Below are 13835 nucleotides of genomic sequence, written 5' to 3'. Positions count from 1 at the left end.
TTCAGTTTTGGTCACCAAATTACAGGAAGGATATTAATAAGGTTGAAAGAGTGTATAGAAGGTTCACAAGGATGTTGCCGAGACTTGAAAAACTCAGTTACAGAGAAAGGTTGAATAAGTTAGGACTTTATTCCCTGGAGCGTAAAAGAATTAGGGGAGATTTGATAGAGATATAAAATTACGATGGGTATAGATAGAGTGAATGCAAGCAGGCTTTTTCCACTGAGGCAAGGGGAGAAAAACACCAGAAGACATGGGTTAAGGGCGAAGAGGAAAAGTTTAAAGGGAACATTAAGGGGGCTTCTTCACACAGAGAGTGGTGGGAGTATGGAATGAGCTGCCAGACGAGGTGGTAAATGCGGGTTCTTTTTTAACATTTAAGAATAAATTGGACAGATACATGGATGGGAGGTGTATGGAGGGATATGGACCGTGTGCAGGTCAGTGGGACTAGGCAGAAAATGGTTCGGCACAGCCAAGAAGGGCCAAAAGGCCTGTTTCTGTGCTGTAGTTTCTATGGTTTTCTTTTGTACAGGTACTACATTTTGTTTTCTGTATTGAGGTTGTTCCAGGTCAAATTTGACCCGTACCTATTGAAATGGATTTTAGATCTCTGAAACATTAATTAAGGATTAATCATTCATTTATTAATGTCAGACAGGCTATTTATACACTACGAATAGATCTGTGGTCCAAAACTTGGGATAGATATTTGTTATGAGGGGATTCATGGGCCCGGTCAAATTTGACCAATACCATACTGTGAAGGTATAGAATATGAACAGGTTGCCTGGGCTAATGTCCCGGAGCTGCCGGTCGATGGGGCAATCTGCCCGGGAATAAGACCTGGGAGATTAGGCGGTTAATGTGAGGAACTGAATTTTGGGCTGGAGACAACGCGGCCGCCTTTGTCTTGTGCTCAGGACGCGGCTTTGTTAATGAACCGTAGCACCGAGGTGACCGGATATTTCACCGCGCTGATCATCTGCTCCCTGAATTTCGACTGAGTCACCGCGTAAATAAATGTGTTCGTGCAGCAGCTGAAATTCCTCAGCAAATAGCCGACAAGATAGAAGATCCATTCCGAATCATTGAAATCGTATCCTTTTCCTGAGATCTGATAATATATGAAATTTACAACCAGTGTCATCCACAGGAGGATGAAGTTGCCGGAGAGGGTGAAGAGTAAAACCACAGACCTCCTCCTGCTCTCCATCTCCGGGTCACTGCGGTTCTCTCCCTTGCTCTGACCCTTCAGCCCCTTACGGACCCGACTGGCCACTAAAATGTGTCTGACTGTCAGAGCGTTGAGCAACAGGATCGCAGCGAAAGGGAGGAACGAAGTTAAAACCGTATCGAACCAATCGTATACTACCCACCCGGGGTCAGTGAAATACTTGTCCATGAGTTTACAGAACCACGGTACATTGTCGATGATCACGCTGGGTTCCTGCGTGAAGTATCGGGGAACATGTCTCTGACAGGACAGTACTCCGGTTAGTGTTAGAACCACAGCCGCAGTTTTCCCGGTGCAATATTTTGTCTTCAGCTTCTGGCAGCAAATGGCGACAAAACGATCAAAAGTGAAAGTGACGGTGAACCAGACAGAACAGTCAGTGGCGGAGAATGTCAGTACTTCGATAACACTGCACACCGGGCTGATGCCCAGAAAACTCCACGGGAAATAATACAATCTGATTCGATACAAAATGACCTCGGTGACAATGGTCAGTAGATCCGCCGCTGCCATGGCCACCAGGTAGCGAGTGTGCAGGTAGAGAGACCGCACTTTCCCCGGGACAGGATCACAATCGCCACTAAATTCACTGGTGAGAGGGAACAGAGTTTGGGAATTACTGAACCCATTACGCGGGAATTAACACGGGATCGGGTTTCAGCTAATGATCAGGAGTGCTGGAGTCTGTGAATGCTAATCTAACACCAGACACGGCTCACACCCTCTCTGACCTGCTGTCCTCAGAAAACTCAGCATCAGGTGCAGCCAAAAATGAATACAGAAGTGAGGAACACACACAAAATACTGGAGGAACTCGGCATGTCAGGCACCAGACATGGAATTGAACAAACTCCAGTTTCGGGTGGGATCCTTCATCAGGCCGAAGTTGTCCCCCAATTTATGACGGGTCGTAGAGGGAAAGTAGAAATAACTCTGTAATCAGAGGCTGACGGGCTCCATTAATGGATTGATTCTACAGCACAGATGAATTCGATAACACTAGTGAGCAGATGCGTAGCCACTGGTTCTGTGATAAGACCCGATTGTTGACCAATAGACAGTGAAACCCGACTCTGAGAGATTCTAGGGGGAGACGTAAAACACGGGACCAGGTTTTCTCTTTGATCAATAACTCAGAAACAGTGAGCTCTACGATGTAACCCCCCCCCCCAACAATCTCACCTTCAGCAGAGCTGCCCGTCGTCAAAACAGGGACAACTCTAGACAAGCTGACATTAAAGGCAAGACTAACATTCGAGTCGATACCCTGAGTTTGAGGAGAGACAGAGGTTTAGTTCCGCTTGTTATTAAACGTGAAAATCTGAATGTTGAACTGACAGGATCGATATTTCTGACGGATATTTGTGCAATTATCATCAAGTTAGAAGCTCGTCAAATGATCGTAAACAGATTCACATGGTTAACACACAGAAATACCAAACAAGAATTGCTCTGCTCACTCACCAGGAACTCCAATGACGGCAATGAACACGTACAATATTTTCTCCACACTCTCGTACGTAACTAACATTGCAGACATTTACTCTGTCCAGTGTCTGAGCCCCTATGCTACAAGCGATTTCGCGGAATAAAGTGTTGTGGCACAATATTCCTGGGGTTTTTAATACCATTTAGCTACTCCACAGGGACAGGTTTCAACAGATTTAAAAATAAGCATGTTTAAAGTACTTGCAAACTGATTACATCAAGCAGGTGCAATCCCCGCGGTGACAGATTGCGATTAATTTAAGCAATCATGTTTAGATCATTTGTGAGAGTTAGTTTGCCCCAAGAAATGTGACTGAACCTTCCGAAGTGTCTCATCAGTTAAACGTGTTTCCCCTGTAAATATGTACTTCAAAGGAACCATTTGTCAAACACACAATATTGCAGTAAATTATGTCATTGTAGCTTATGAAATGTATTGAATCACCCACTATTACTCTTGATATAGATTGTGTTTGGGGGATTCTACCGAGAGGTTCCCCATGAAACTGCCTGTGGGGTTCGTCTGGGACCAAACTCTCACCCTTATACATGGCCAGTAAACTCAGCAGTCTAGTGTGGACGGGAGATTATGTTTTAATCTTATCACTCCGCATATGTCAGAGAACATGGCGGAGGGCTGGAGAGGTGGTTAAGAAAATGTAGTTGTGTGTGTGTGTGTGTGTGTGTGTGTGTGTGTGTGTGTGTGTGTGTGTGTGTGTGCGTGTGCGTGTGCGTGCGTGTGTGTGTGTGTGTGTGTGTGTGTGTGTGTGTTTGTTCTGGTGTGTGTGGGGTGCGGTTTGTGTGCGTGTGTGCTTGTATGTCTCTGTGCGTGTGCGTGTGTGTCTGTGTGTGTTTGTCTGTCTTTTTGTCTGTCTATGTGTGTCAGAGTGTTTCTGTGTCTGTGTGTGTGTAGACTCATTGTCTCTGCCTGACCCTGCCTGACTGTACACCTGTCCGTACACTTCGAATTCAGTTTATCCCCCTTCGTTCATTCCCTTCCCATTTGCCTCTGCAAACTGCAGATGCTCTCGAACTCTCATTTCAAACATTTCACAAAATGATTGCCTGAACCATAAAACATTAAGAACAGATTTCAAACTTCAAACTGCATTTACTATTAATGTCTGTACAAATGAAAAAACCCGGAGATTCGTCACAGCTCCAAATCAGCAGACACTCCAGCATGCACACTGGATTATCCCAGAACAAGAATCATTTCGAATAGTTCACAAAACAGCTGCCTCCACCTGGGAAAAGGGCAAGAGCAAATTTCAAAGTCCAAACTCCATTGACTATTGAAGTATCTCTTCATAAAATAACTTTTAGAGTCGTCATACATCTAAACCGTGAGAAACCTGAAATAGATGTGCACCCCCAAATCCATGAGCATGCTCCAAAACCACCGATTCCCCAAAATCCGTGTGCACCCTCAAAGCCGCCATCATTCCCAAATTTCTGCAAACAGTCACAGGAACACCCAAATACGTATGCACCCTGAAATCGGTGAGCACACCCATTTTCAGTGTGCCCCCACATCCGCCGCCACCCTCAAAACCGCATACACCGCAATATTCGCTGACAAACACCCATTTCTGAGCTAAATCCATGTGCTCCCTCAAATTCTCCAAATCAGCAGAATCCTCAAATCCGTCTGCACCACCAAACCCGTCTTAGAAAGCTACAGGTCAACTTTACAAAACACTGACAGTCATAGTCATACATTATCGATCCCGGAGGAAATTGGTTTTCGTTACAGTTGCACCATAAATAATAAATAGTAATAAAACCATAAATAGTTAAATAGTAATATGTAAATTATGCCAGTAAATTATGAAATAAGTCCAGGGCCAGCCTATTGGCTCAGGGTGTCTGACCCTCCAAGGGAGGAGTTGTAAAGTTTGATGGCCACAGGCAGGAATGACTTCCTATGACGCTCTGTGTTGCATCTCGGTGGAATGAGTCTCTGACTGAATGTACTCCTGTGCCCAACCAGTCCATTATGTAATGGATGGGAGACATTGTCCAAGATGGGATGCAACTTGGACAACATCCTCTTTTCAGCATTCTCTGGTTGCAGCGGAGTTGACTGAGTCTGTTCGAAAGGGGTCGGGGACTTTGCTGCCTGTTCAGTAGGTCATGGAGAGGATTTGACAGATTGTTCATAATCGATAACAGTTTGTTTAGTGACCTCCACTCCACCACTCACTCGAAAGAGTCGGGCTTGTGGCCAAGGATGGATCCAGCCTTTTTGATGAGATTATTTCGTCTTTTTGCATCACCAACACCAATGCTGCTCCCCCAACAGAAAACAGCAAAGAAGACTGCACTGGCTACAACAGATCGGTAAAATATCTGCACCAACCTTCCTCACACATTCAAGGATCTCGACTTCCTTAGAAAATAGAGTCTGCTCGTCCCCTTCTTTTAAACAGTCTTTGTGTTGGTTTTCCAGTCGTGTCTTTTGCTGAGGTGAACCCCTAAGTAACTGTACACCTCCGCCACAGTAACCTGTTCCTCCAGAACGTATACAGGACTCGTCACAGTCCTCTTCCTCCAGAATGTATACAGGACTCGTCACAGTCCTCTTCCTCCAGAATGTATACAGGACTCGCCACAGTCCTCTTCCTCCTAAAATCAATAACCATTTCCCTGGTTTTGGTCTCAGATTGTAATGGTGCTGCAAAATCCCAGACAGCAGGATCATACAGGTCTTCAGTACCCTGGGGCTGATACCGGCAGGGTCAGCAGATGTAGTCTCTCCCCTTGTCTCCTACCCTGACCTACAGTCACTGTCAGACGGGACAGCAGATGTAGTCTCTCCCCCTGTCTCCTACCCTGACCTACAGTCACTGTCAGACGGGTCAGCAGATGTAGTTCCTCTCCCTGTCTCCTACCCTGACCCGCAGTCACTGTCAGACGGGTCAGCAGATGCAGTAGATGAGGTATTCCTCCTCCTACCAGTGTTGAACCTTGCTATTACAGTCTGATACCAGAGATCACCATTAAGACTAAAATCATTTCAGCTGTCTTCCATCCATTGACATTTGCAGAATTTTGACCGTGCGGAAAAGGGAAAGGGTCTGTGTGGGAATATCAAACACAACAGTACATCAGTTCTGCTGTGTCTGTCACTTCACCAGGAATTGAATGTCTTCAGTCCTCGAATGTGGAGCAGGAGATGCTGGAGAAGACAGCACACAGTTGTGACAAGGAAACCCGAATATGTGTACACGTCCGTGATCTGAGCTGATGAATGGCCAGTCAGTTGGTAGCGGTGGGATGTCATTCACGGGCTCTCATTTTGGAACGGATGCACGAGGACGTTGTACCTGCAGATACACCAGCAAGTTCACACTGGGGTGAGGCCGTTCACCTCCGGGTGTGGGAAAGGATTCATACAAACATCCGATCAGCAGAGATACCGGAGCGGTCACTCGAGGGAGAGCCCATTCACCAGCGGCGAGTGTGGGAAGGGTTCAATCAGTTAATTCAGCGACTGTAGCTCCAGCCATTTCACGCAGGGGGAAGCAGCTGTACACCTGTTCGGAGCGTGGGAAGAGTTTCATTCAGTTGACCCACCTTGAGAGGCTCCAGCGAGTTCACAATAAGTAGAGGCCATACTTCTGTACTGAGTGAGGAAAGAGATTTAATCAGTCATCCCATCTGCTGAAACTCCAGCAACTTCACACCAGGGAGGAAGTTCAGGTCAGCTGTCTGTTAACTGTTTATACACGATGGTGACTAAATCCAGTTGCGAGTTGACGAGAGATAATTGTCAGATTCTGCAGATATTGCAGCAGTTCCTCACACTGAACCCTGGTCACTCAGCATTGCAGGGCTCTGTTAGACCAGAACTCCACACGATATAGGAGTACAATCAGGCCATTCGGCCCATCGAGTGTGCTCTGAGATTTCATCAGCACTCTGTTCCAGTTCATCGCTCAACACCCAATCCAGAATAGCTGATCCCAAGTGTGTTCAACCAGCAGCTGCTCGTAACAGACATCTCGTAGGCATTCTACAAATCTCCCACTCTTGGTAACCAACACTAACCTGATTTTTCTAATTGATATACCCCCATGACTATCGTAACATAGCCCTTTTGACATGCATTTTGTCTCCTGTTGTCATTTATAGACCGCATCCTTACCACGGTTGGAGGTCTGCATATAGATTTTCTCAGGGTCTTGTTACACTTAATGTTTCTTCACTCTACCCACAGAAATTCTACATCTTCCGATCCTGTACCGCCTCTTTTTTGTAATGATTTGATTTCATATTTACCAGCAGAGCCACCCGCCCCTTTGCCTACCTACCTGTCCTTCCGATACAACGTGTCTGCTTGGACGTTAGCTCCGGGTTATAATCTTCTTTCAGCCACGATACGGAGATGTAAACAAATCACACTGTGCTAAAAGTTCACCTCTCTTATTCTGTACACTGTGCATATTCAAACATAACACCCCCAGTCCTGCATTCATCCCCCTTATCGATGTTATCCCACTTTAACGCTGCAACTCATCTCGTTGACTGCAGTTTTGCCCTGACATCAGCCTCTGCTTGCTAGTACTGTCGCTGCACACTATCTCTGTTGCCAACCAGCTACCTCATCCCCAGCACTCACACTCCGGTTCCCATCCCCCTGACAAGTTATTTTAAACACAAGCTGTAACAAACCTGCCCACAAGCACACTGGACCCCGCCAGGTTCAGATACAACCCGTCCCTGTTGTACAGATCATTGCATCCCCAGGAGAGATCCCAATGACCCAGAGATCTGATGCAATGCCCCTGCACCAGTTCCGCAGCCACACATTCATCTGCCGAATCATCCTATTCTTACCCGATTTAAAAATGTTGCCTCACCTGGAAGGACTGTTTCTGAGCCAGAATGGAGCTGAAGGAGGAAGTAAATGGGAGCGTATAGAACTTCCCTTGCAAGGATATGTTCCAGGAGCGAGATCAGTGGGGGGAGCGGGGTAAGGTAAAGATAGGAAGGTAGGAAGCGGTTTAGACAAGATAACCATGCAAATCGGTCGGGTTATAAAAAATGTCAGCTGGTGTGAGTGTGTTTTGTGAGCCCTGCTACCTGCCACGCTCGGTGTCCTTCTCAGGTCAGCTGTCAGCTATTGCGCCAGTGTGGATGGTGGAGGCTTTACAGGGATGGTAAATGGTGTAGGGGTCAGGCGGGGTTACAAAATGACGATGGGTGTAGGGTAAGAAGGGTTTTCACAGATGGTGAGCACCACGAGGATCGGGGGTGTGCACAGAAATGGGGAGTGACGTAAGGGTTTTCACAGAGGTTGAGGTGTGAAGAATCGGAGGTGTGAACAGAAATGGGGAGTGACGTAAGGGTTTTCACAGAGGGTGAGGTGTGAAGGATCGGGGGTGTGAACAGAAATGGGGAGTGATGTAAGGGTTTTCACAGATGGTGAGCACCACAAGGATCGGAGGTGTGAACGGAAATGGGGAGTGACGTAAGGGTTTTCACAGAGGGTGAGGTGTGAAGGATCGGGGGTATTAACGGAAATGGGGAGTGACGTAAGGGTTTTCACAGAGGGTGAGGTGTGAAGGATCGGAGGTGTGAACAGAAATGGGGAGTGACGTAAGGGTTTTCACAGATGGTGAGGTGTGAAGAGAAATGGGGAGTGATGTAAGGGTTTTCACAGAGGGTGAGGTGTGAAGAATCGGAGGTGTTAACAGAAATGGGGAGTGATGTAAGGGTTTTCACAGAGGGTGAGGTGTGAAGGATCGGGGTGTGAACAGAAATGGGGAGTGGTGTAAGGGTTTTCACAGAGGGTGAGGTGTGAAGGATCGGAGGTGTGAACAGAAATGGGGAGTGACGTAAGGGTTTTCACAGAGGGTGAGGTGTGAAGGATCGGGGATGTGCACAGAAATGGGGAGTGACGTAAGGGTTTTCACAGAGGGTGAGGTGTGAAGGATCGGAGGTGTGAACAGAAATGGGGAGTGACGTAAGGGTTTTCACAGAGGGTGAGGTGTGAAGGATCGGAGGTGTGAACAGAAATGGGGAGTGACGTAAGGGTTTTCACAGAGGGTGAGGTGCGAAGGATCGGGGCTGTGAACAGAAATGGGGAGTGATGTAAGGGTTTTCACAGAGGGTGAGGTGTGAACAGAAATGGGGAGTGACGTAAGGGTTTTCACAGAGGGTGAGGTGTGAAGGATCGGGGGTGTGAACAGAAATGGGGAGTGATGTAAGGGTTTTCACAGATGGTGAGGTGTGAAGGATCGGGGGTGTGAACAGAAATGGGGAGTGATGTAAGGGTTTTCACAGAGGGTGAGGTGCGAAGGATCGGGGGTGTGAACAGAAATGGGGAGTGATGTAAGGGTTTTCACAGAGGGTGAGGTGTGAAGGATCGGGGGTGTGAACAGAAATGGGGAGTGACATAAGGGTTTTCACAGATGGTGAGGTGTGAAGGATTGGAGGTGTGAACAGAAATGGGGAGTGATGTAAGGGTTTTCACAGAGGGTGAGGTGTGAAGGATCGGGGGTGTTAACAGAAATGGGGAGTGACGTAAGGGTTTTCACAGAGAGTGAGGGCCGCAAGGTTCGGAGGTGTGAACAGAAATGGGGAGTGATGCAAGGGTTTTCACAGAGGGCGAGGTGTAAAGGAATGCTTCTCCACCACTGGGGTAACGTACTTCACTTGTCGGACCAAAATGGCATTTCTTTCTGTAACAAAATGGAACCTGTAGTGTATAAGAGTGCTTTGCTAAAAGTCTTCGTGCAACATGATGCTGATGGTACCTGAGCACTTGAGTGCAGAACCGTAGCTGTGTTACTGGAAGAATGCCAAACATTGTTTCAGCAGACAACAGAATGCACCCTGTCCTTGAACTTGTGTCCAAAGGGGTGATGGTATTGTCTCTTTTTGATAAAGCTATTACCAGCACCTGGGCAGTGCTAGTCTTCCCTTGCTGCAAATAAACATAAAAGCACTTATGATTGATCCACTCTGAGTTAATTGTTGTTCGTTACCAGACATGGTGAAAAGGTGCTTAACGCCATCTGCTACCTGGACACTCACTCTTACCTGCACCCGCACCTTACTCCCCACCGCTTCGCCATCTCAACACTATACAACAATTCAGTAGAAACTGAAATACCCATTCCGTCCATTGAGTCTTTTCCACCATTCGATCACGGCTATTGGATGTTCCCTCTGAACCCCACGCTGCTGCCTTCTAGCGGTCACCTTTGACACCCTTATTAATCAACAATCCACCATTTACTTAAGTGAAGTCCATTACGCCACTGGTGTTTGGGGCAGCAATGAGGAGATTGCAGAAGAGGTTCACCAGGATGTTGTGTGGATTGGAATCATGAGCTACTGTGTGAGGAGAGTTTGGACAAACTTGGGCTGTTTTCTCTGGAGTGGAGGAGGCTTAGGGTGACCTGATAGAACTTGATAAGATTACGAAAGATCTCGATAGAGTAGATAGCTGACATTTTTAACCTTCTGTGCCACAATGTCTAATACCAGAGATCATGCATTTAGAGAGGAGGGACCCGTGGAATTCATTACCATGGACGGCTCAGAGGCCAAGTCATCCTGTTTAGTTAAAGCATACATTGACCGGTGCTTGATTAGTAAAGGCATCAAAGGTTATGGGGAGAAGTCAGGAGAATGATGTTGTGAAGGAAAATAAAAGACACTGGGATAGCGACGGAAAGAGGAAACTTTAGAGGGAGGCGTGTCAAGCACAGACAGACGGGACAGACTCAGATAGAGGTTCTTGTCTGGCACGGAGCAATGGGGCTGAACACCGGTTCATTTTCCACTTCTGGACCTTCACTGAGACCATTTTTCATCAGTACATGTTTCTCAAACAATACATTTCAATGTACAAGTTCAACATAAATTTATTATCAAACTGTGTTAACCAGCTGCTTTCGAACACTTCACAAAATGTTTGCAAGGTAACTCAATGCCCACCCCCAGCCTGGGGTCAGGAATGGGACCAATTCCAGCGGGAGAGGGCTGGGTGAGTCTGGGACTTTGTGAAGGAGCCCTAACTCCAAACTCCTCATTTCCCTTCCTCTTCTCACTCCCCTCCCTCACACTCCACTGCATGTGTTTGTGAGATAGAGAGAGACCTGCCTGCCCACTCACCCTCCAACAACGATGCCCCCTCTCCCCAACGCACTCACACTCCTGTGCACACTGCAATCCCTGTGGGCTGAATTGATCCAAAAATGTGATGTCCTCCCTCTTGCTCCAACTCCTTAGCCACGTGTTAAACTGTTTCTCCTTCCTACTCCTGGCACATGGCATGGATGGCAGTCCTGAGATCACAGCCCTGTGTCTGTTTTACCCCTTTCTCCTCCCTGACTGTCACCCAGTTTCTTGTGCTGTCACCTTGGGTGCAACTACCTCTCTATATGTCCTACCTATCACCCCTTCAGCCTCCCGAATGGTCTGGGGTTCATCCAGTTCCAGCTCCAACTCCTCAATGTGAATCATTCGGAGCTGAAGCCGGATGCCCTTCTCACAGGTGTAGTTACCAGGGACACAGGAGGGTCCCCTGCCTTCCCACATCCTGCCAGAGGAGCTTTCCACTATCCTGCCTGGCATCTCAACTGTTCTCACTGAGCAAATGTAAAGAAGGGGGCAAAAAAAAGTTCCACCTCCAGCATAATTTTGCCTTCTCTGATTGAAGGCTCTCCTCACTGAAACCTCAAAGTCTCCGCTCCAACTTTGTCCACTCTAACATGGGCCACTCCTCTTGCTCCTGCCTAACATTAAGTTATTTTTGATAATAAATCCTGTACACTGATTGGCCACTGCTCAAAGCTTTAATAAATACTGTCCTGAGCCACTGCCATTAATACTCAATTGTCAAACCTGAGTGAATCACATCCTCTCAAGCTTCTGATCTCTCCGATTAACGATGGGTCAAAGCCCGGCAGGGTGACACAAGGATGAATGACTGATTGAAACCCATCCCACATTCAGAGCAGGTGACCACCCTCACCACAGTGTGAACCCGCCACTGTCTCTGCAGTGTGGATGAGTGTGTGAATGCCTTCCCACAGTCTGAGCAGGTCAACGTCCTCTCACTGCTGAAAACAGTCTGGTGTGTCGTTAGGTGAGATGTCTGAGTGAATCTCTTCCGACAATCTGAGGAAGGTGAACAGTTTCTACCCACTGTGAACTTGCTGATGTTTTTTCAATTGAGATGACTGAGTGAATGTCTTCCCACAGTCTGAGCAGGTGAATGGCCTCTCCCCAGTGTGAATGAACTGGTGTGTCAGTAATTGAGTGGAACTAGTGAATGCCTTCCCACATTCAGAGCAGGTGAATGGCCTCTCCCCAGTGTGAACTCTCTGGTGTGTCTGTAGCATGGATGACTGAGTGAATGTCTTCCCACAGTCTGAGCAGTTGAAAAGTTTCTCCCCAGTGTGAATTCGCTGATGTTCCTTCAATTGCGAAGACCGAGTGAATCCTTTCCCACATTCAGAGCAGGTGAACGGCTTCTCCCCAGTGTGAACTCGCTGATGCACTTTGAAGTCAGATGACCGAATGAATTCCTTCCCACAGACTGAGCAGGTGAATGGTTTCTCCCCAGTGTGAACTAATTGGTGTGTCAGTAGGTGAGAAGATCGAGTGAATCTCTTCCCACATTCGGAGCAGGTGAATAGCTTCTCCCCGGTATGAAGTCGTTGATGCACTTTCAAGTCCGATGACCGTGCAAATTCTTTTCCACAATCTGAGCAGGTGAATGGTTTCTCTCCAGTGTGAACGAGTTGATGTACTTTTAAGTCAGACGACCGTGTGAATCCCTTCCCACAAACTGAGCAGATGAATGGTTTCTCCCCAGTGTGAACAAACTGATGTTTCTTTAGTTGAACTGACTGAGTGAATCCCTTCCCACAGTCTGAGCAGGTGAATGGCTTCTCCCCAGTGTGAATTCGATAGTGCTTCACAAGTGTGGATGACTGAGTGAATCTCTTCCCACATTCAGAGCAGCAGAATGGTTTCTCTCCGGTGTGAACTCGCTGATGTACCTTCAGTTGAAATGACCGAGAAAATCCTTTCCCACATTCAGAGCAGATGAACGGCCTATCCCCAGTGTGAACAAACTGATGTTCCTTCAGCTGAGATAACCGAGTGAATCTCTTCCCACATTCAGAGCATGTGAAAGGCCTCTGCCCAGTGTGAACTAACTGGTGTCTCAGTAGGTGAGATGGTCGAGTGAACCCCCTCCCACAGTCTGAGCAAGTGAATGGCCTCTCTTCAGTGTGAACTAACTGATGTTCCTTTAGTTGAGCTGAATGAGTGAATCCCTTCCCACAGTCTGAGCAGGTGAACGGCCTCTCACCAGTGTGAACTCTGAAGTGCTTCACAAAGGTGGATGACTGAGTGAATCCCTTCCCACATTCAAAACAGCTGAACGGCCACTCCCCCATGTGAACTAACTGGTGAGTCAGTAGGTGATTTGACCGAGTGAATCCCTTTCCACATTCAGAACACGTGAATGGTCTGTCCCAGGTGTGAACTAACTGGTGTGTCAGTAGGTGAGATGACTGAGTGAATCCTTTCCCACAGTCTGAGCAAGTGAATGGCCTCTCCCCAGTGTGAACTCGCTGGTGCCTCTGAAGTGTGGATGAGTGAGTGAATCCCTTCCCGCAGTCTGTGCAGGTGAACGGCATCTTCTCAGTGTGAACCCGCTGGTGTTCGTTCAGTTGAGATGACTGAGTGAATCTTTTCCCACATTCAGAGCTGGTAAATGACTTTTCCATGCTGTAAACTTGCTGGTGTCACTGTGGTGTGTTTGAGTGTGTAAATGCCTTCCCACACTCACAGCAGGTCAATATCTTCTGAGTGCTGAATTTTTGGATATATCTTTCGCATCAATGACAGAATGAATGGCTTCCCACAGTCAGAACAGGTGGAGCATCTCACTATGGTGTGAAATTGCTCATCTATCTTCAGGCTGGATGACTGAGTAGCTCCCCTCCCTCACACAGAACAGGTGAAAGTCAGACATTTGAATCGCTTGTAGAATCAATGCAGTTGAAGAACTGATCTCCAGTGAACAAATGCTGGTGTGTTCTCAGCTCCCGGTTCCAGTGAATAACACTGAGTTACA

General features: G+C 47.2%; 2 protein-coding genes across 2 annotated transcripts; both read right to left on the bottom strand.

Annotated features, from left to right (window-relative positions):
• Positions 1-919: 919 nt before the first annotated feature.
• Positions 920-1750, bottom strand: LOC140185350 (probable G-protein coupled receptor 139). Its single transcript, XM_072238731.1, has one exon. It carries the CDS (start codon positions 1748-1750, stop codon positions 920-922), a length of 831 nt encoding a protein of 276 aa, XP_072094832.1.
• Positions 1751-11340: 9590 nt separating this feature from the next.
• LOC140185271 (uncharacterized) lies at positions 11341-13576 on the bottom strand. Its single transcript, XM_072238662.1, has one exon. The coding sequence runs from the start codon at positions 13483-13485 to the stop codon at positions 11884-11886; it is 1602 nt and encodes a 533-aa protein (XP_072094763.1). The 5' UTR covers positions 13486-13576; the 3' UTR covers positions 11341-11883.
• Positions 13577-13835: the final 259 nt, after the last annotated feature.

Source organism: Mobula birostris, chromosome 20 (assembly GCF_030028105.1).
Source record: "Mobula birostris isolate sMobBir1 chromosome 20, sMobBir1.hap1, whole genome shotgun sequence".
Classification (NCBI taxonomy): domain Eukaryota; kingdom Metazoa; phylum Chordata; class Chondrichthyes; order Myliobatiformes; family Myliobatidae; genus Mobula; species Mobula birostris.
The sequence above is the reverse complement of the archived record's forward strand: the minus strand, read 5'-3'. Positions and strand labels throughout refer to the sequence as shown.

Bases quoted from the DNA above. Each gene is read 5' to 3' on its own strand.
- LOC140185350 (XM_072238731.1), bottom strand. From the start codon at position 1,750: ATGGCAGCGGCGGATCTACTGACCATTGTCACCGAGGTCATTTTGTAT.
- LOC140185271 (XM_072238662.1), bottom strand. From the start codon at position 13,485: ATGGAAAAGTCATTTACCAGCTCTGAATGTGGGAAAAGATTCACTCAG.